This window comes from Strongyloides ratti (assembly GCF_001040885.1).
Source record: "Strongyloides ratti genome assembly S_ratti_ED321, chromosome : 1".
Lineage (NCBI taxonomy): Eukaryota > Metazoa > Nematoda > Chromadorea > Rhabditida > Strongyloididae > Strongyloides > Strongyloides ratti.
The window spans coordinates 11,085,724-11,108,024 of NC_037307.1; the positions used below are offsets into that span (position 1 = coordinate 11,085,724).

Here is a 22,301-nt window from a genome sequence, read left to right on the forward strand (position 1 = left end):
CATTATAGAATTAGATAATAATAGAATTTTGTTTTAGTTTATAAAATGAAATTTAATTTCTAACATAATTTTTTATATTTATAAATAACCTAATTTAGTAAAAACAACTTTTCACTTATTGATAATGTTCCTTAATTACTTTATTACTATTAGTTTTCATAAATTTTTTATTATTGTTAAATAAACAAATCATTTTTAAAAGATGCAAATAATGTTTGCATATAGTATCGTGAAAAAAAAACACATCAAAATTTTTACAATCCAAAATAATACATTTAAAAAAATTTCTATAAATATTGTATAGAAATTGTTGAGTCATAATAAAAAAAAAAAATAAATAAATATAAAAAAATACATAAAGTTATAATCTTTTTTTTGGGTAAAATTTAATAAATTCCGCCAACATTTCAGCTGAAACTAATCCACGTAACTCTTTTTCTACAAGTTGAATATTAAATTGAAATGTTTGACATAAATCAAAAATACATTCTTGTAAGCAAGATTCCCATTCAACCCATTTACCGGCAGAAGGTAGAAGTTCTCTATTGACAACATGAAGATAATGTGTCCCAAAATGTGGGTATTTTACATCTCCTTCAAGACATGCTTTGTATTTACTAATAATTTTCCACAATTTTTCATATTCAACAATAAATTGATCAAAAAATCGTCTTTTTTCAATTTGCTTTTGTACAAATTCACGATGCCTTTGAAGGGGTGTCTTTTCTGAAATTGGAAATTGACACTTTTTACCATCTTTTACTAAAGCTGATTTTAATGATTCTATTAAACTTTTTCTTATACCATTTACTTTTATTTTTAGTGAATCATGATTAAATGCTTCTTCTGATGTATGATGAATATTTTCTCCATCTGGTAATTTTCCGTTATATTTTTTATAATTATAACAATATTCGCATAATACTTTTTCTTCTATCTTTATATAACATTTTGTTTCGTATTTACAATTATTACATTCAGATTCTTCATTCATAATTAAAAATGGTTTATCGACTAATTTCAATGCCATATCTACATGTGATAGTGGCTCATTTAATGAATATGATGATCTATATTTATCAAAATACTTATAATTAAAATATCTTTCAATAACTGATTTTGTTGGTTTAGTTGTGAGGATAACTTTGTATTTATGAAATTGTTTTCCAAATCTTTGAAAACAATATTTAAATTGTATAATTTCTTCAGGAGTCCAATATTCTTCTTTAGCTTCTTTTATTGGTACCTGTTTTGCAATGTTTTCATAGTCAAAATTCATTTTCTGTATTTTATATAATGTTTTCTCTAATGGTATCTCATATAACTTGTCATTTTTAATTGTCTCTAAAGTTTTATCCTCATCATATCTTGGGTCATTTGGATTCCATAATACTTCTCCTTCAAATTTCTTTTCTATTCTTAACTTTGGGTTATTATACATATTATCAAGTGATCTTAAAAGACTCTCATCTACTTGATAATCATTTCCCAATCTTATTTCCTGCTTAATTTGTAATAACAAATTTGTTCCACTTTTATTACCATTAAAAACATCTACAAATAAAAAAAAATTTAATAATAATAAAATTATATTTAAAATTTACCTAGTGCTAAAAATGGTTCATTATTTTCTTTTCTCCTACTTCTTGTTTTAACATTTACATTAACACCATCTGATCCAATTTCTTCACCTTCAACTTCCATTTCTTCATCAGAAACAGTTGGTTCTTTAGATGCATCATCTGGAGACTATAAAACAAAGAAAAACGTTTATTAAAAATATTCATAAACTTTTTTTTTTATACTTACTTCAAATGTAGGTTCACGATCATTCTCAGAAGTTCCATTTATATTAATTTCTTCCATTTTTAATTATTGATAAAAAAAATTGTTCAATTGATAATTATTTAATAAAAAAATTATTTTTTAATTTTAAATAAGTCTAAAATATATGGAAAACTCTTTGTTCAATTAACAATAATACTGATTCTTTATGTTGTCTTGTGAAGATTTTTATAAAAAAAAAGAAACATCTCTCCAAATTGTTGATGGACATAAATCTACTATGAAGTGCTCATGAAAGAAAAAAGATGGTAATCTACAACTATTCTTTGTGATAAAATTTGTTGCACCAAAGTTTTTTTTTAAATTTTTGAATTTGTAGAAATTTTTATTTCTTTCAAAAGGTATTATTTTGATATGCAAATTTTATTGTATTGTGGATAAAGTATATCATTTCTAAAGTTTATAGTTTCATAATTATTCTTACAAGAAAAAAAAATTATATAAAAAATTTTTTGTTATAATTAAAAAAGTTTTTTTGCTTATTTGTATTTAAAAAGAAACAAAAATTTAAATATCAGAAGTATACTAGTTATAGCTACACAGTGGTTGTTAAGTGTATTAAAAAACGTCCTACCAGGTGTATTTCGGTTTCCATACAAATAAACATTTAATAAATGCAATTTTTTTCATATTCTCCTTGGTATTTACATAATCTTTCGATCAAAAAGATGTTAGATATTTATGCGAAATATTGATTTAGATAATTTAAATGTAGTAGTTGTATGAACATCAATTCAATTACATATAATAACTTTAAATTACTACTGAATTTTCTTTCTATGGTATGTTATTTTAATTATTTTTTGTTAAATATTAAATAAACTTTATAATGTTGATTTTTTTAGATAACAAATGTCTATAATAAAATATTTTCCATTTCATTTTAACTAAAGTATTTCATACAAAATTTATAAAATATATTATTCTCAATTTTTTTCTTTTATTTTTTTTTTCCTTTACATATTTGAATCTATAGAATATAGATAATAATGGCATTAGTAATTTTTTTATAGAAGACCCTTAATATATATCCTTTTTAAGAATATATCTTGGAATAAAGCATCATATAATTATTTTGATAATAAAAGTACTCCCATAAAAGACTATTAATGATCGTTTGATTACTCTTTTTGTTCATATCATTTAAATAGTTTGTTTTAGAAGATAAATGGCAAATGTATGATTGTTGCGATGAATCGATTGTCAAAAATCGCTTATTTTATCCTACCATTTTTAGTTATTGTAGTATGGTGTCCAATTCCAGATTGTAATGAATTGTTAATGGGACAGTAAGTTTTATTTTTATTAGTAATTTTTTAATTATTTTTAAGATTTATTTGTAAAGAACCTGAAATTAACCCAAATACTACACAACCAATTACATGTCAACCGGGTAACATAATTTTATGTAAGGTATTTAAAATTCTTTTTGTTATTTTTAATTTTAGTAAATTGTACTATTATTCCTGGTCTTAAATGTCAAATTAATGGGACTGTTAATACAAAAAGTTGGTTTATGAAAAAATTGAAAAATGGTTGTACATACTCAACAAATTATAGTTATCATACAGCAGTAACATTATCAGTATTTTTTGGTTGGTTAGGAGTAGATAGATTATATCTTGGTTATCATGCTATTGCATTTTTCAAATTAATCACATTTGGATTGTTTGGTGTACTTTATTTGTTAGATGTCATTCTTATTGCGTTACAGATACTTGGACCAGCTAACGGTGAACAATATTTTATACCACATTATGGACCAAAATCAACATATATTGGATATGATAATAATGATATTGATGATAAAGTAAATTGTCTAAGTTGTTTTAAAGGAAAACCTGATCACGGTGAATTATAAAAAATATGGGTATATAAAAAACTTGTATAAAATATAAATACTATTAACATATTATTTTGTAAAAAAATATTCTGTTATTCAAGACTACTAATAAACATCAAATCATTTATTTCTATTATCAATATACTTTTGTTTGTACATTAATTGTAAAATTACTAATAAAAATTATATATATATAAATAATTTCTTTCAAAATATTTACTAAATTTATAATGACTTACAAATGTAAATAATATATTTTACATTTATGTGTTATTAAAAAAACAACAACAACTAATAATAGTAATTATGTATAATATTTTTTAAAACTTTTTATCACAATAAGTTATTTTCTAAAAAGTGCATTAAATTTAAAACTTTTAAAATTTGTCTCTTATTAGGAAAGTCTTGGAAAAACATGTACGGTATGTGAATTATAATAAAATAGTTTTTTAGACATTTCTTTATTCGGAAATATTTTTTTATGTTACTTTTATGATATTTTAATTTTGTATATTTTTTTCATAATACTATACATTTTCTATTTATAATTATATTAGTTTTTCTCTTTTTTCCAGTAAATAGTAATTTATACTAAAAATAAAGTCTAAAAATGAATTCCCAACAAATGCAAATGGTTCAAGAATTGGAAATGGAAATGATGTCAGATTTGTATCGTCGGATGACTAATGTTTGCCAAGAAAAGTGCATTTCAAAGAATTATAAAGAAGGAGAAATTACTAAAGGTGAAGCTGTTTGTCTTGATAGATGTGTAGCTAAATATTTAGATGTTCATGAAAGATTAGGAAAAGTATTGTCTTCAATGTCACAGACAGATGAAGCTAGTATGCAAAAGCAGACTCTTTAAAAATAGCCAAAAACATATCTCAAGATATAATGAAGTAATGTGTCTTTAAAACAAAATTAATTTTACTGTTTATATAATTGCTAAATCATTATAATTGCACAGATATCTCTAGACTTTGAATATAAACTATATTTTATTAAATTTCAATATAAATATCCATTTTATATATTGTTATTTTTTTTAGATACTGTCTAAATTATTTATTATTGTTTTAAGTCTTAATTTGTATGTAAAAAAAATGATTTTGTTACATGTTACATATTTTGTCTTACATATCTTTTAGATATTTTTTTTTTATTTTACTACATCAATTTATCAGAGTTTCTAAGATAGATATTAAAAAGAAATGTTTATATTCAAAAGAATACATTTTTTTAAATAATAATGAACACTTTTATTACAATAATTTGTTATCAATTTTTTTTTTTAAATATTAATAATTATTAAAAACATTGAGTATTATGATAAAACACAACAACTTCATTTTGTATTGATTCATTTTTTATATATTTTTGTTTAAATTTACCCAGGTAGAAATTCTTTTAGTCAATTAATGTAATAAATATGAAGGTAATATTTTATAATGTTGATGAAAAATAATATTTATTCTCTAAATTTATTTGTAATTTTTTAAATTAAAAAATATTTGAATATATTATTTTTATATAATCATATAAGACCAAAAAAAGTTTAATGAATAAAATAAGTTATAATGAAAATATTTTCAGTTTACGATTTATAATTATTCTTATGAAAAAGATTATTTTATTATAAGAATAAAATATTAAAACAACATAAAATTATAGTGTTCTTATTATAATTATTATTATATTAAATAAAAAAATATTAATTTTATCAAAAATAAAATTTAGTTTTCTGTAACATTTAAAAAATAATTGATATTTGATATATTAAAATTATATTAAGATTAACAAGGAAAAAAATGATAATTAAGTAAGAATGTATTTAATATTTTGATTCTTTAACAGTATAATATTAGGATAAAATTTTTAAAAATAGTTTAAAATCAAACTTTTTAATTTTAACATAAGCTTTTAAAAATATTTACCAATTTATTTTAAATCTGAATATTACGAAATATGGCAAATGTTTCATTTAATTCCATAGAATCTTTATGAAAATAAACTGATTGAAAAGGTATACTTTTAAGTTAATTATGATTTTATTACATTCTTCAAAACAGATATTTTTTTATTACAAAATTTTAATATTTTTATTTTATATAAATCAGAAATCATTATAAAATTAATAATTTATTAATAAGTTAAATTTTTAACAATGTGTCTATAAAAAAATGATACAAGTAACAGTTGTTTGTTTATAATTTTTATTTTATCTTTTTAAACATATCTGTAGATATATTAGACATTAATAAATTGCTAAGTTAAAATATATACTAATCTTTAACTTTGAGGCTAATTATTTGTTCCATAGTTTTTTTTTTTAACATGGAAATTACAAAAAAAATATTTAGAAAAAAGTCATTCATTCTAAGCTATAGATTGTAATTAACAAAAAAATTGTTCTTCTATGTAGATGAAATATCTCTTAAACAAAATAATTACTAACATTTTTATATTTAAATTTCATTTAGTTATAAGAATTTTCTTTCAATACATATTTTAAATTTACATGTTAATTTTTGTTTTTCTTTTGTTAAAATATACAAAAATATAAAGTAGTTTATGAAATTATTTAATTTTAATATTTATTAAAAACTTCTTTTTTATTTATTGTTTTTATTTCACTTTCTTTTCATTTTTAAGTCAGTCTCTTTTTTCTTATCACCAAAAACATTTATTTTTTTCTTAGTTTCATCTTTTACTATTTGGTTGTCTTTTTTTTCATTTTTATCATTATCAGAAATTTTATTATCTCCATTGTTTATAGTATTTTTTAAATTATTTTTTCCAAGATCTAAATTATTACAAGCATTATTTTCTTCAATTTTTTTTTCACATATAGATTTTATTCCTGATAATTGAGGTGGTGGTGGTGCAGCTTCTGCAATATTATTTAATGTTTCATATTGATCATTTAATACTTTTGAATCATTAACAAATGATTTATTTTCAGATTTTTCCTCATTTTTTGATGAAATTGGTTGTTTCAGATTACCTTCATTATTTCTTGTTCCATTATTAGGCTTGTCTTTTGATAATTGTAATGGTTGATTTGTATTTATTTTATTTTCAACAGAAACAATAACATTTGCATCATTTTGTTGGATGTTGTCTGGTGCACACATTATTGTTTTTATTGGATCTTCTATTTGTTTCATTTTACTATCATATTCAACTACATTACAATCTCTTACAGTCTTTACAGGGTCAATAATATTTTGACTGTTTATCATTGATTGTTTTGGTAATCCACCTCCTTGTTGATCTTTATTTGAAGACGGTACTTTTTGTGTAACTTGTAAAATTTGTTTTTCAGTTATATTTATATTGCCATTTCCAGATGGTAAATGTATTATATTTTCTTTTTGAGGAACATCTAAATCACATTCTTTATTTACTTTTACATTGTAATTAGGATGTCTAATTAAATTACCATTAACTGGTGCATGATATTTTCTTTCACTTTCTTTTACAGTATGTTTTGAAAGTTCACTTTGACTAGTATCATGTTCATTTTCTTTAAAAGATGTAATTTCAAAACTTGGTTTTTTAACACCTTTTTTTGGTTTACCACCAAAAACACTGGGTGTTCTATTAATTTGACCTTTACTTTTTTTATATTTCTTTTTATTTGTTGTACATGTATATGTTAATAAATATGTTGATAAAAATAAAAATAATATATTAAGATAGAAATATATAAAATCCATTAAAATTGCATATTAATAAAAATAATGAATACCTTTTATATTTACAAAAATATAATCTTTAAATATATCAAATGTAATATTCAAAAAGTTTTGAATAATAATAAAATTTTATTTCTAATATTAATACTGTTTCAGATATATACATGACATATAATGTATTAAAAATATATATTATATTATTTAAACTTCATTATTTTCAACACCACCATTCATAGGAATTTCATATTCAAGTGAATTTTTTTTATTATCACTAGATTCCATACTAACACTATTTATTTCTTCATTTTTTAATGGGATATTTTCATCTTCCTCAATAATTATTGTTTTATTTGACTTACTATTACTACCGTTTTTAGATATATTTTGGGACCTTAAATATAATTGACATTCTTCTTCACTAACAATTTTGTCTTTTCCTCTATCATACATATTATGATAATTATTTATTGTTGGAGTATCTTTTTTATGCAGCCTTATATTTAAAACAGCTTCTTCATCTATCTCTTCTACACTTTTCTTATGTCCCTTTTTTGGTAAACAACATTTAATAAAATTTATATTATAATTATCATGATTTGTTGAGTTTGATCGTATAGATAATTGAGGAGATAAATGTTGATTACTTTCATATATATGATCATAATCAACATATTGACGTTCTGTGGCACGTTCTAAACATTGTAATAGATGATGATGTTGCATTTCAAAAATATCTTCTTCTTTTAAATTATCTATTGTTATATCACCACTTAAATACATTTTCATTCTTTCTTCATGAGCTTTCTTTTTAGCAAATAATGCTTGACCAGAAGCATTTTTTACAATTCTTATTCTTGCTAATCTTGCTTTTTTTTGTGCTTTCCTTTTATCAGCTCTTTGATTTTGATGATAAATTCTAGAAAAATTTGATACTATAACAGGAACTGGTAAAGCAATTACCAATACACCAGAAAGTGAACATATTCCACCAACTATTTTACCCATTACTGTTCCTGGAACCATATCACCATAACCTAATGTTGTCATTGTAACAATTGTATACCTATAAAATAAATAATATTATTAAAAAAATTATTATTTTTTTATAATAAAAATATACCAAAATGCTGCTGGAATAGAAGTAAATCTAGTATCAGGAGTTTTTTTCTCAGCATAATACATAATAGTAGCAAAAATAATAATAGCCATAGCTAAAGAAAAAACCAAAAAACCAAGTTCAGAAGCACATGATTTTAAGGTATACCCTAATATTCTTAAACCTTGTGAATGTCTAGAGAATTTAAAAATTCTAAAAACTCTAAATACCCTTAGTGTGACAAAAGCTCCGCTAACATCTTTATTATTTTGCAATCCTAAACCAACATAATATGGTAATATAGCAACAACATCAATGACAGACATAATTGATCTCATAAATTTTAATCTATCTGGTGCTGCATAAAGTCTTGCTAAATATTCAAGTGTAAATATTATGACACATGCTGTATCAACAACAAAAAATTGTTTTTCATACAAATCACCACATGTAACAGTACCACCATCATCATGATACTTACATGGTATTGTTTCTACTATATTACACATCACAGAAACTGCAATGAAAAATCCTGTTACATAATAAAATACCAATGCTACTGATGATGTATGGGGATTTTCAAATGCAGCCCATAAATTTTCACGTATAGTTAAAAAATGTTGTTTTTTAATATCAGATTCTAATCTTTCTTCAATTAATCTTTCCTGTTGTTCACGTTTCTTATCCTTATAATCTTCATAACAACAATCTGCTATTAGGTCTGGCATTATACCAAAAAATGCCAATTCTTCATCATAAGCCACTAAACATTCATGTTTTGGATACTTAAAAAAAATTAAAATTATTAATTTAATTAATAAAAAAAAAATTTACATGTAATTTTCCTGTTCTATAAAAAGTTAAGATGTGACGAAAGATATCTGGATCACGATCAAAAAAATAACAATTATCCTCATCTTGATAGAAAAATTCTTTTTCATTTGATCCTAATAATGTTTCAGGAAATTTTTCTAAAGTATTTTTCCATGTTTCAAATTTTCTACCAGATATATTTATTAAAATTTTCTCATCAGAAACATGATCAAGATCACGATCCTAAAAAAAATTAATATTATTATAGATAGATAGATATATTTAATTAAAAATACCATCAAAACTGGAGGTAATTCAGGCATTGGCTGCCTACTAATTGGTACCCATCCAATAGCAGCAGCTCTAGCAAAAGGCAACCATGCAGCAACTGAAGCCATCTTTCAAAAATAATAATTTTTTTTCTCCAATTTTGATATCAAATTATAAATACAAAATAAACTTTTTTAAAGTAAATAATAAAAATAATTAATATATATATTTTCTTTTTGTTGATAATTTTGGATTTATAGATATTGAATAGTTGACCTTTAATTTCTTGTCAAATAAAATAAAAAATAAAAATTTTTAAATTAATCTAGAATAAAAATTCTTATTTTAAATATATTGAATTAAGTTTTCTTTTAAAAATTTAATAGACTTTCTTCACAAAAAATCTGTTAAAATATATAGTATTGTTTAATTTTCTATAAAATTGCCCAATACTTCTTTTTGAAATTTTTTTTTTCTTGATAATACTATCTTTCTTCTCCAAAATTGAAAACTTTCTTAACGTAGTAAAAATAGTATAATATTAAATGTCAATTCAAATTTTGATATAATATCTTTTTTTCTTTTTTATCCAGTTAAATAAGAGAAAAAAACTATTAGTTAAATAATTTGTATCTTCTTCTTCTTTTTTTATTTTAGGTATTAAATATCAAATTTTTTGATAGTAATAAAAATAAAAAAAAAATATATTTATTGTAATGTATTGATAAAAAAATTGTGGATTCCTTTTTTAGACTTCACTTTCTTATAAATATCTTTTTTCAATAGATATTAAGTATATATATGAATAAAAGATGAATAAAGTTAAGTTAAATAGAAGTTAATAAGTTTCAACTTTTTTTTTCATATACTTCCCAAAGAATGTATTATGTAATTTGTTAGTATGTAAATAAAGACTAATCTAATTTGTAGTTTTACTAATATCCTTAAAAAAATATTAATATAAAACCATACACTTTTTTTAAAAATATATATATATATATATATATTTTCTATTAATAGAATATTTTTTGCTCTCAAACAATTTGACAAACTTTTTTAAAAAAAAAGTGCACCTTATTGTTGACTAAGAATATATAAAAAAAAATATAAGGGCAAAAAAAATACCAAGTTAATTGATGTTGAAAAATAATTTCAAATATAAAAAAAAGTAAATTTTCAGTTAATTTTCTTCCAATAAGTTTCTAGTTTTCTATTGTGAATTGATAAAAATTTAATTTAATTTACAACGTTAAAGTACAAAATCTTAACAGTTGTTTTTTTTTTGTAACTTGTAATGGGATTGTTTAAAAAATTTTGTATCTATAAACTTATTTAGAACAATTATTTTTCTTTAATAATATTGAAAAAATATTTTGAAATTTTGTATTTAAGCTATTAAATATTCTTCTTATATATATATCAATTGAGATCTTCTTTTAAAACAAGAATAGTTTTAAAAATTAATGAGAAAGTAATTATTGTTTGTATAATAGTGGCAATGTAATATATTGATAGTTTTTTTTCAAATAAATATCAATTCTTTTCTTGTTGATTATGTATTCTTTTTGATTTATTCCAAATATATTATTCGAAACACAAAAGTTTGTATGATAGTTTTGATGAAATAAAATATAAAAAAAAAACAATGTTTTGTGTAATTTTAATATAAAAAAAATAGAATAAATAAATGTAATTTTAATAGCTTTTTTTTCTGAATAGTAGATAATTAGAAATAAAAAAAGGTTACAAAATTACTTGAATAGTTTGGTGATGATATATATAGTAAACATCAACTTTCTGAAATTAAAATTAGTATATAAAATTGAAATTTTACTTTGTAAGTGAACTGCTTTTTAAAAAAAATAAAATATTCTTAAATGTATGTAAAAAAGATAAAAAAAAAAAGTGTACATATACAATTTTCTATCATAAATAAATTGAGGGAGTTAAAAAAATTGTTTTTATATTATTTTTTTGAACATAAAAAATTAAAGAGTCTAATTTGTCATGGTAGAATAAATTTTTTTTTTTCTTTAATATTTCCTTTTAAAATATTTGAATTAAACTTGTTTTTAGTACACTTATCAAAAAGTTTTCAAGAAACATATATAAATGAATAAAATAATAAAAATGAGTCATTAAATTATAACATGCCAATTTAAAAAGCATCCTATTATTCTACTCAGATTTCACATTAAATTATCAAAAAAAGAGTATTATCCTATCTTTTTACAATTATACTCCAACTCTATTTAAGTGAAAACATTATAGTGAGTGAGATAAATCTAATTTATATTTATTTTCACATATTTAAAATCTTTTTTGATTACTTTAAACTATTAAATTATGTTTGATATTTCAATTATCTTTTAAAAGAAAAAGTTAAATACTACATTTAACATGAAAGTGAGAAGTAGTATATTTTTTTTCATTAAACTTTCTCACTGTAAAATTATGTATTTTGTAGTTAAAACCTAATATATATATATATATATATATATATATCATACATCAAATGAATATTTATTTTCTATGAAACTTTTATTAAACTTAAAATATATGAAAATAGAATAATCATGAAATGGTAATTTTTTTTTTATCAAAAAATGATTTTTGTACCTTTTACAAATTTAAACTTTTTTCTTTTATATAAAAAAATATAAATATAAAAAAAAGGAAATAACAAAATAAAGTTTTTAAATGTTATGTTAAACTACCTGTTTCATAAGTATATACCTATATTTGGAATGTTTGAAAACAAAACATTTAAGAAATATATAGTAACAATAAGATATGTAATTGCTTTTTGAAGCATATATATACTAAGAGGTTATTTTATATAAAAATTTTTTCTTTAACAAATAGTAATGATCATTAGAATTTAAAAACGCTAATAAGAAGAAAGAAAAATATATAAATTAAGTAGTAGTATAGTAAGATTATTTATAAAAATAAAATAGCTATAATATAAGGACAAGGTAGAAAATGGATAAAAAATTAAAATATTTTTTTTAATAATTCACTTTTATAAATTATTATTATTATTTTTTTTTTCTACCAATATATACTTATACTGTCTTTTTAAATTTTATCAAAAATAAGAAATAAAAAAGATTTATGTTAAAGATGTGTAAAGTGGACATTAATGATATAACAGGAAAATAGTATAGATAAATTATATCAAACTTTTTTTTTTATTATTTTTGCTTTATTCTCCCTATATTGACAAATAGGATATATCCTAAAAAGTCTATTCATTATAAAAACATTATTCTAAAAGGGAAAATAATAGCTACAAATGGATATGGCAGAGAAATTAAAAGCCATATCTATTGGAGTATAATATTTTAGAATAAATAAAAGATTCTGTTATTTAGAATTGTTATCATTTTAATTATTAATTGTTTCTCAACAATATATATATTTTCTACTATTCAAGACTATTTTGCAGATATTTAAAAAAAAAAAAATATTAAATTTTTTTCTACCTATTAATTTGTTATTCAAACAATAATAATATACAAAAAAAAAATATATATATATATACATGTGAATGTATTATGTTTTTTAAGCTAAAACATTTATATTATACTATTAAATTTTTTTTTTTCTAACTTAATTATTATTATATATATGTTAAAGAGATTTGTTATAACAATGATATTAGATATAAGATTATAATTGGCAATAAAATAATGAAGAGTAATGAAATATCTCTTGTATATATTTTGTGTATAGTACTAAGAAGCAAAACTTATTTCTTCCTCATTTTCACATTTTAATTAAAAGTTGAGAATAAGAATAGACTCACATATAAATGACATCCATTTTAACATACTTATATTTAGTGGTTCTTTAAATATTATAGGAATATTATTTTTACCCTAAAGAAATATTTCTAATATTTATTTATTTATGGGTTAAAAGTTAAAAAATACTATGAACATTTTAATTTCAACTATTTTTTTTTTAATCTTTTTTTTTTAAAATATAAATATTATGATCATACAATTTTCTTTATTTTTTAAAAAATAATAAATTACTATATTACTTTTCAAAAATAAAAAGTATACATAATTAAATAAACATAAATCAAGACAATTTTTATAATAATTAAAAATAAAAATTGAATTTTCCTTTCATTTTAAAATAAATTTCATCACTCATCCTCAAGTTTATATAAAAATTATTTTTATTTTAAAAAGACATGATATTAAAAAAGCTTTCTATAAATTTTTATTTATAGATTATATGCAACATATATATATATATATATATTTATATATTTTATATATATAATATATAAATATATAAATTAAAGAATAGTGTTGAAATATTTTTAGAATTAAGGATAAGAGTAATTTGTATTAAAAAGTAGGCTTTTAGAAGTTTTAATAATGAAATAACATATCTAATGATAGAAAAGTTTATTGAAAGGAAAATGATAGAAGAATATTTCCGGTAATGGTTAATTTGCCAAAAAGCAACCTCAAAAATTAATTTTTATTTTCTTCCTAAATATTTTTAAGAAAATAGAAAATGAAAAGTTTAAGAAGGTATAGTAAACATCTTTTTTTTTTGTTAATTATTAATTCCTAAAATAATTAATTAAAATTTTAAATAAAATTTAAAAATATTTTAGCTAATAGAAATATTATTAAAATTGTTAAAGATTTAATAAAAACTAACTTTTTTGATAGATTAATGATAACTTTAATATGAATAAATGATAAAGTCATGTTAAAAAGACGTTTAAATTTATATTTTATCATATAAAATTCTTTGTAAATTTTATTTATCTTACCAATGATAACTCTATTTTTGTAGAAGAAGCTAGTATATAAATAAGAATATTCATTTTGAAGAATATAACGAGTCACATTTTCAATAGATATATTTATGTCATGTATATAATATATTTTTTTTTCTAAATTTTATCATTTAATAAAAAGGAAGTCAGCTTTTTATGAAAAGATAATAAAAATTACTGATTTTGGTATATAATTAAATTTTTAATTTAAACAAAAGCACTTCTTCATCATTCAATATCTTTCTTGCATTTATTTTATACTAAATTTTTTTTCATCTTCTTTATATGTATTTTTATCATTTTAAATCATTCTTTTAATCCACTATCATAATATTTTTAAAGATTTTTATAATCGTTTTTTTTTTTATAAAATTGGTTTTAATAATATTTATAGGAAAAACATCTTAAAAAAATTATTTCTAATATAATTAATAAAAATTATTATAATAACATTATTGAGAAAATAATTAATAAGACCAAAATAGTAATAAGTTAAAAAAAAACAAATATGTTAGCATAAAATATGAAATAATTTTATACTAAGATATTCAAAATTATGTTTAATTTATATGAAAATTAACTAAAATTATATGGAAAAATAAAATAGTCTTTGCCATATTAATAAATAGATTTCATAATAATATAGACAAAAAAAATTTTATTTTAAATATTGTATATAATTAGAAGTATCTTTTAAAATGAAGTATTTTAATAATATACTATAATTATATATGGTATTTTAATTATTAAATATCATTCAAAAATGTACAAACATTACAATTCCATAAAATTAATGAAAAAAGAATATATATTATATATTAAAATAAAAATAAAATCTTTGCTTCTTAAAAACTAAACTATAATTCTGTAGGGAATAATTATAAGGATGATTCTATAGACATATTAAACAAGAAGTTACTTTTTAAAATTTATTTTTTTTTCCCTATCTAATTAGTTTCATTAAAACAAAAGTAGAAAAGATTTTACATTGTGATAGGAGAATATACTTTTTTGATATCATTTTGATACATAATAAAATTGTGTATCTTTTTAAATAATACTAAATAACGAATAGTTTAAATATTTTTTAACTTAAATAATATACTGTATTATAAAAATTATAATAAAAAAAAAGTTCATTTTCTTAGTATTTTATATACATAAAATTTAAAAATATTATATTAAATAAAAGTAAGTTTTTATTTAATGTAAAATTAATATAAAATAAAAAAGAGTTAAAATGATATATTAAAACTATTATATATATTTTCACAAAGATCTTTTTAATTATCTAAAAAAATAAAATAAAATAAAATAGTTATAGGAAGGTGGAGAAAATGAGAAATAAATAAGATCTGAAATTTTTATTACTATAGAAATTAAAAACCTTATCTTAATAAAGTACAAATTAAAAATTAAATGTTTTATCACTATTAAAATAAAAAAAAATATATATAATAAGAATACTGTAAAAATTTAATTTATTTTAAATTACCTATAAAACATATAAATTAAATTAAAAAAATTTTAAAAATTAAGCTATTATATATTTGGATAAAATATATAAAATTAAATATTATCAAATATCAATTTACAAGTTCATGATAAATTCAAAAATTTTTAAATAGAATTTACGATGTAAAAAGGAATTTGAAATTTTATATTTTTACATCTTAATGATAGGAAAAAGATACTTTTATAGAAATTTTCATAACAATATATGAAAAAAGATTTAGCATTAATTTATAGATGTAATAATGTAAAAGGAAATTTGATTTTTAATAGTAACTTTTACACTTTTTTTTTTTTTTTAATTTTAAAACATGTCATAATTTTAATATTAAATATATTTTTAAAGAACAACATTATATTAAATATAATAATAATCTAAATATTGAAATTATAAAAATCACATAAAGTGTTTATCTAATCACAGAAACGGCATTACAAAGAGTTAAAGAAGTGTAAAGAAGAATGTAAGAGGAGACAAAATTACGAATATATAAGTATTTATTATATAATAATATATTTTCTTTTAAATATTATCCTTAATAATATTAGAATAAAGAAAAATTACATTTTTATATATGAATATATACATAAAATATATATCATTAACTCTACCTATTGAAACAATAAATACTACAAATCTCATTTCATATAATTTTCTAAATTATTATATAACTTACATCAAACAAAAGTTTAAATCACGTTTCTTGTCTTCTTATTAATATATTTATAGATATTAAACAATTTTTAAATATAGCCACTTTTTTTTTTTAAATAATAAACATTATTTTCTCATTTTTATACTTATCTCATACCTATGTTTTCCTATTATAATTTATCATAATTTACACTTTTTCAATGATAAATAATATATTTTTAAATGTTATTCTATTCTAAATATAATTTATACTATATAACAAAAAAATAAATACACTATTTTTGATAAAAAATAATAATAAAATTTTTAACTATTATTGCTATTATATTATTTTTAAGATTTATACAATAAAAGCTACTATAGAAAATTTTTTAAACCAATATCTTTAAAATAATAAAAAAAAAATATATATATATATAATATAATTTGTTAAAAAAAGTTGTAGAAAATATTTTAATAATTATAAGAAGAAAAGTTGATATAAATAATAAAAATGTAGTGGCATTAAAAATGAAAGAATAGATTAAATAAAAAGTATAAATACTTGTTATATATCAAATGATATCATTACTTCAGAAATACTATATTAAAATATATCTATTGTTTTTTTTTTTTATTATTTTTCCATATTATATGTTAACATATAAAATTTTTTAATAATCCTATAAAAACAATACCAATTTTTATAAAATATTTGACAGTAGATAAGAAAAAAAAGTTTAAACTGAGTTGTAAATTGAATTAAAAATATCTTTTTTTTTATAAAAAAAATTTACTGGATAAAAACAACAAAAAAGATGAATGAAAAGTGGTACTATTTCTAAAACTATACAAAATAATAAAGTTAAAAAAATTTGTCGCAATAATAAATATGTCACAATGTAATTGCTATTTGACTTTTATTTTGTTGGTCATTTTAATTTTAAATGTGTAAATTTTTATATAATATACAAAAAAAACAATAATATATATGAAATTATGATTGTCTAAGAGCAGCTAATCTCTGTGATAGATCATCATTTTCAGCAGGAGTTGAAACTTTTGTTCCAATTGTTCCTGTCTCTCCAGAAGGTAATTCCATATTTAATTCAATACCAGCTTGATCACTAGCTTCTTTCATTAACATATCAACATCACCCTGTGGTACATTAAGAGTAGATGTGGCACTCATAGCATTATCCATTGTTGCAGTTGTAACATCCATATTTTCAAAATCTCTCTCAAATCTATCCATTAAATTTTGTACCTTCTCTAAATCCATACTTTTCATGGCTGATTCCATTGCTTTTACAACACCAGACATTGATTGTGTAACTCTTTTTTGTGTAGCAGCAGTTTGTACTCGAGCAGCCACAGCATCAATTCTTGCTGACATTCTTAAATAATTAATTGCTTCATTTTTCTTTCTAATTGCATTTTCAGCATGTACTTGAGCAACTTCCTTCTGACCCTTTTTTAAAGCAGCCACTAATTTATTCTTTTCATCCTTCTCTTCCTTTTCACATTTTTTTGAATTTCGGACAAGTTCCTTTGCCGCAAAACGAAGATTGAATAAATGATTATCTAAGGCTGAAACTCCACTATGTTCATTACCCATCTTAGAATATAAATATATTTCACCAAAAACTAAAAATAAAAAACAACTATTTTTTTTTGAAAAGTTCAATTGTCTTTTAAGGTGATTCAACAATTTTATTTTTTCATAAATAAATAATTAATGAAATTTATTCTTAAAATAAGTACAAAAAAGAGACTCTTAACAATTTTATTTGTGTGTTATTTTAAAAATATTTTCTATAAAAATATAATTGTTCTGGTAGGGACTAATTTGCAAAAAATTTCTATCAAAAAAAAATTAAATTTATATTGGATTTCAAGTATCTATTCGCAAGTGTATTTTTATTCTCTAAAGAATAATATTTAAAAAATCCCTAATGTGGATAGATTCAATTTTATAAAAATATAAAATTGACAGTAAAAAAGTCATTATGTCTTAGTTTATCACTAATATGAAAATAAGAAAATTTTTTGTTTAATAAAAAAAACCAACTAATTTCCATTTCTCTATTCTATTATTACTTTTTTTTTCTACCTTTTTTTTTCATAATTTAAAAGTTGAATTTAAATTTATCTTATCATTAATATTAAAAATAAACTCTTTTCTCACTAAAAGAGATGAGTACAAAACATTAATATAAAAAATTAATTAATATTCACGTTGGTACTTTTTGTTATTGAATATTTTATGAAAGATAAGATATAGTATATAACAGTTAAATATAATGATTACTATGAATGTCAATTTTGTATGTACGACTAATTTAGAATTATAAAATTTTAAAATAAAATTAATATTAATGTTTTGGGGTAAAATATTTCTGTTTATATAGTGCTAATGATGATTCATCAAGTCGATTTTAAAAATATAATATGTATGATAGAAATTATTAAATATAAAGGTTTTAAAAAAAAATACCACACATTAAAGGTTGAAGCACCACTTCTTAAATATGAAACTTAAAAAAAAAGTAGTTGTGAAATATAGATAAGTAACAGTTAAAAAAAACATATGTATGGGGAAATACTTCCGTAGTTAGGAAATCTAAGTCAAAAATACGTAGTTTTTATATGACTAATTTTTTGTAAGGTTTATATTCCACATAGGAAAATGTTGGATAGAAGTTTCTTCATTATATATATAAATTACCATATAAATTAAAAAAATACATTTAAAAATTATTATGTGATAGTTAATTAAAAGCTGCAATTAACAAAATCTTATAATAATAATAATAATAAAACTTTTTTTTGAAAAAAAGTATTAATAAAGCAACTATGAAAATTTTAAAGTAATATAAATAATTGATTTATTTATTTTTGAATTAACGTAACAGAAGTTTTAATCATTATTTATTTTGTAATTGTAAAATGCTTATTCTTACGTCTTATTTTTAATATTCTTTAAAAAGTTAATTTTAACAATATACAGATAATCAGTTTATTGAAAATTAATTGTTCAGTATATAAATGTTTACAAATGATTTACTGTAAAGATTACACTATCGATGATAAATTATTCATAAATTTTTGTTATTATCAAAACTATGTAAAAATATAATTTACCTTTTTCAATAACAAATATATTTAATTTTAGAAAATTTACTTACCATCGAAAAAAAATTAAATACATATTTTAAAATATTCTCTTATACATTAAAACAAATAAATTTTCGCATCCTCTAATTCTATTTCCAACAACACTACATTCTAAATGTCCTTCATCAATAAAGTTAATCAAATATTCAATATTGTTTTCTTTTAATGCAATAACATAAAATCTCCCACCTATAGTCAAAACATCTTTTAATCTTGGTAACAACTTATCTAACACATGTCTTCCATTTGGTCCACCTGCAAAACAAAGTTCCTAAAAGAAGAAATATTCCATAAAAATATTTTACAATCAAAAACATCTCTAAATCACCTCTTCGCATCTGGGTTCATTTTCTGTCAAAACATATGGTGGATTAAAAATTAATAGATCAATTTTATTACAAATTCTTGGTAAAAATGGTTCTAATATATCACAACATACAGAATCTACTTTATTTACAAAATGATTCATTAAACAAGTTTCTTGTGTACAACGGCAAGCATTAAAATTTACATCACTCGTTAATGAAATAAAATTTATCTCTGATTCAAGTAATTTTCTTATAAATGCTGTTACTACACCCGATCCACTCCCTATTTCAAAGACTAGTAATGGCTTAAGAGATATCAATTCATTTTTATGTTCTTCTAACACATCCATTAAAAGAAAAGTATCATTTGATGGATCATATATTGATGATGTGTATGATGATCCAAGAGAATATAATGGTGTTGGTGTATGATTGTCTGAAACCATAATACTTGAATAGAAAATTTTTAAAACTTTACTCAACAAAAATTAATTTAAAAATGTTGTTTCAAGAGAAAAGATTTAAATGTTAAATACACATAATTCCAATGATAGTATAAATATTTTTCTGTTACTAAATAACATTTATATTAAAAAATTTTTTATAATTTTATGCTTATATTTTTTAATATTTGAAATAAAATGAATATATTTTTTTAGGTATCTATGTTTGCTTCAGTGAGGAATAATTTTAAATCAATTATTTTTAATCCAAATACAAGTAAAAATTTTGAGATTATTTGTAAAAGAACCTATCCAGCTAGGGGTACTAAACCATTACCACAGTATTTATGGGATGAAGAACATCTTAAAAAAATAACAAATGGAGAATATACACATAAACCTTTACGTGTCAATAGATTAGGTGGTAGAAATCCAGAGACAGGAAGAAAAGTAAATCAACATATTGGAGGTGGAACTAAATTTGATTATTTTATGATAGATTTTCATCGTCGTGGTCCAACAACACCTAATGATGTTTATGAAGAAAGAGTTCTTGAAGTTCGTAGAGACCCAAATAGGAGTTGTTATATTGCTCTTGTTGCAGGTAAAAATGGAAAAAGATGGATTTTAGCAACAGAAAATATGAGAGCAGGCCAATTAATAACAACTTCCTGTTATATACCACCTCATCCAATTGTTGGAGTAGAAGGTTGTGCTTATCCACTTGGAGCATTAGCTCCTGGTTCAATTGTTAATTGTGTTGAGAGATTCCCTAATTTAGAATCTAATACCGAAAAAGATGTTTTTATTAAGATTGCTGGTAGTTCTGGACAAGTAGTTAGAACTCAGGGTGAATTTGTTATTGTTAAATTACCTCATAAACATGAATTTGCTCTTCATAAAACATGTATGGCTACTATTGGTAAACTATCAAATAGTGAATTTCATAATCTTATATATGGTTCAGCACAAATGCATAGGCGTTTTGGATATAAGATGGCTTCTGGATTATATCACAAAAAGGATGGTTATTCTGGTAGAAAAATTAGAGCATTACCTGCAGTTAGAACTCTTGATAAACCTGATGAGGCACCAAATGAAAAGTATAACTTTACTTTGACTAAAAGACAATTAAGTGGTCTTTTTGGTGTAGCCAATTCTCATTCTTTAATTACTAGTTTCCATACTTATAGATACCCTAAAAATTATTAATTTTGTTACTTTGTTATTAGATATAAAAATAAAAGTAAATTTTTTTTTAAGTATTTTATTTATAAATAAATATTTTCATTAAATTAGGTCATATTTTTTTTATTTAGAGTTTTTGGTATAATTGTAAGAACATTTTCAGATTTAATTAAATTTCCATTTAAAATATGGTAGAAGAGAAAAAAGTATTTTGTAATTTTTTTTGTAAATTTCTATTATTGCTACATCAGTAGGTAAATTACTAATAAAATCATCTTAAAGATTTTGAATATATTTTTGTCCATGTTTAAGAATATCTTTAAAATTATTTGATAAGTAATAACAATTTAAGTAGTTACAAACAATACCAATAATTTTGATTGGATGAGCAATTATTACGTGATTTATCATTAATTGTTTATTTTTATAGTGATTTCCACATTTAACACACTGATTGTCATGTTTTATTAATGAATTATTAAAACATATTTTAATTATCTTTTAAATACAATCTATAAAAAAGTTTGTTAAATGAGTTTTTCTACTATAAAATAATGATTGAATTCGATTGGAATGATTTTTAATAACATACGAATGCTTTGAATGAGATCCTTCATTAACTAAAATATTACATAATTTGTATAACATTTTTTTAAAATATTTT

General features: G+C 20.3%; 8 protein-coding genes across 8 annotated transcripts; 3 read left to right on the forward strand and 5 right to left on the reverse strand.

The window, feature by feature from the left end:
* Positions 1-361: 361 nt before the first annotated feature.
* On the reverse strand, positions 362-1,866 carry SRAE_1000339000 (Homeodomain-like-containing protein; the record flags this gene model as incomplete). Its single annotated transcript, XM_024650574.1, has 3 exons — positions 362-1,554; positions 1,605-1,749; positions 1,810-1,866. The coding sequence occupies 3 exons, from the start codon at positions 1,864-1,866 to the stop codon at positions 362-364; spliced, it is 1,395 nt and encodes a 464-aa protein (XP_024504338.1).
* Positions 1,867-2,567: 701 nt separating this feature from the next.
* Positions 2,568-4,266, forward strand: SRAE_1000339100 (TM2 domain-containing protein; the record flags this gene model as incomplete). The annotated part of the gene is made up of 7 exons (XM_024650575.1): positions 2,568-2,627; positions 3,007-3,022; positions 3,083-3,134; positions 3,177-3,253; positions 3,294-3,655; positions 4,087-4,110; positions 4,264-4,266. The coding sequence occupies 7 exons, from the start codon at positions 2,568-2,570 to the stop codon at positions 4,264-4,266; spliced, it is 594 nt and encodes a 197-aa protein (XP_024504339.1).
* Positions 4,267-4,313: 47 nt separating this feature from the next.
* SRAE_1000339200 (Mitochondrial import inner membrane translocase subunit Tim10) lies at positions 4,314-4,553 on the forward strand (the record flags this gene model as incomplete). Its single annotated transcript, XM_024650576.1, has 1 exon — positions 4,314-4,553. The coding sequence occupies one exon, from the start codon at positions 4,314-4,316 to the stop codon at positions 4,551-4,553; it is 240 nt and encodes a 79-aa protein (XP_024504340.1).
* Positions 4,554-6,318: 1,765 nt separating this feature from the next.
* On the reverse strand, positions 6,319-7,407 carry SRAE_1000339300 (Hypothetical protein; the record flags this gene model as incomplete). Its single annotated transcript, XM_024650577.1, has 1 exon — positions 6,319-7,407. One exon carries the CDS (start codon positions 7,405-7,407, stop codon positions 6,319-6,321), a length of 1,089 nt encoding a protein of 362 aa, XP_024504341.1.
* A 180-nt stretch (positions 7,408-7,587) lies between these two features.
* Positions 7,588-9,693, reverse strand: SRAE_1000339400 (Potassium voltage-gated channel protein Shal; the record flags this gene model as incomplete). Its single annotated transcript, XM_024650578.1, has 4 exons — positions 7,588-8,449; positions 8,507-9,267; positions 9,317-9,538; positions 9,592-9,693. 4 exons carry the CDS (start codon positions 9,691-9,693, stop codon positions 7,588-7,590), a joined length of 1,947 nt encoding a protein of 648 aa, XP_024504342.1.
* Positions 9,694-17,518: 7,825 nt separating this feature from the next.
* SRAE_1000339500 (Charged multivesicular body protein 1b) lies at positions 17,519-18,139 on the reverse strand (the record flags this gene model as incomplete). The annotated part of the gene is made up of 1 exon (XM_024650579.1): positions 17,519-18,139. The coding sequence occupies one exon, from the start codon at positions 18,137-18,139 to the stop codon at positions 17,519-17,521; it is 621 nt and encodes a 206-aa protein (XP_024504343.1).
* A 1,596-nt stretch (positions 18,140-19,735) lies between these two features.
* Positions 19,736-20,452, reverse strand: SRAE_1000339600 (HemK methyltransferase family member 2; the record flags this gene model as incomplete). The annotated part of the gene is made up of 2 exons (XM_024650580.1): positions 19,736-19,969; positions 20,027-20,452. 2 exons carry the CDS (start codon positions 20,450-20,452, stop codon positions 19,736-19,738), a joined length of 660 nt encoding a protein of 219 aa, XP_024504344.1.
* Positions 20,453-20,671: 219 nt separating this feature from the next.
* On the forward strand, positions 20,672-21,661 carry SRAE_1000339700 (39S ribosomal protein L2, mitochondrial; the record flags this gene model as incomplete). Its single annotated transcript, XM_024650581.1, has 1 exon — positions 20,672-21,661. One exon carries the CDS (start codon positions 20,672-20,674, stop codon positions 21,659-21,661), a length of 990 nt encoding a protein of 329 aa, XP_024504345.1.
* Positions 21,662-22,301: the final 640 nt, after the last annotated feature.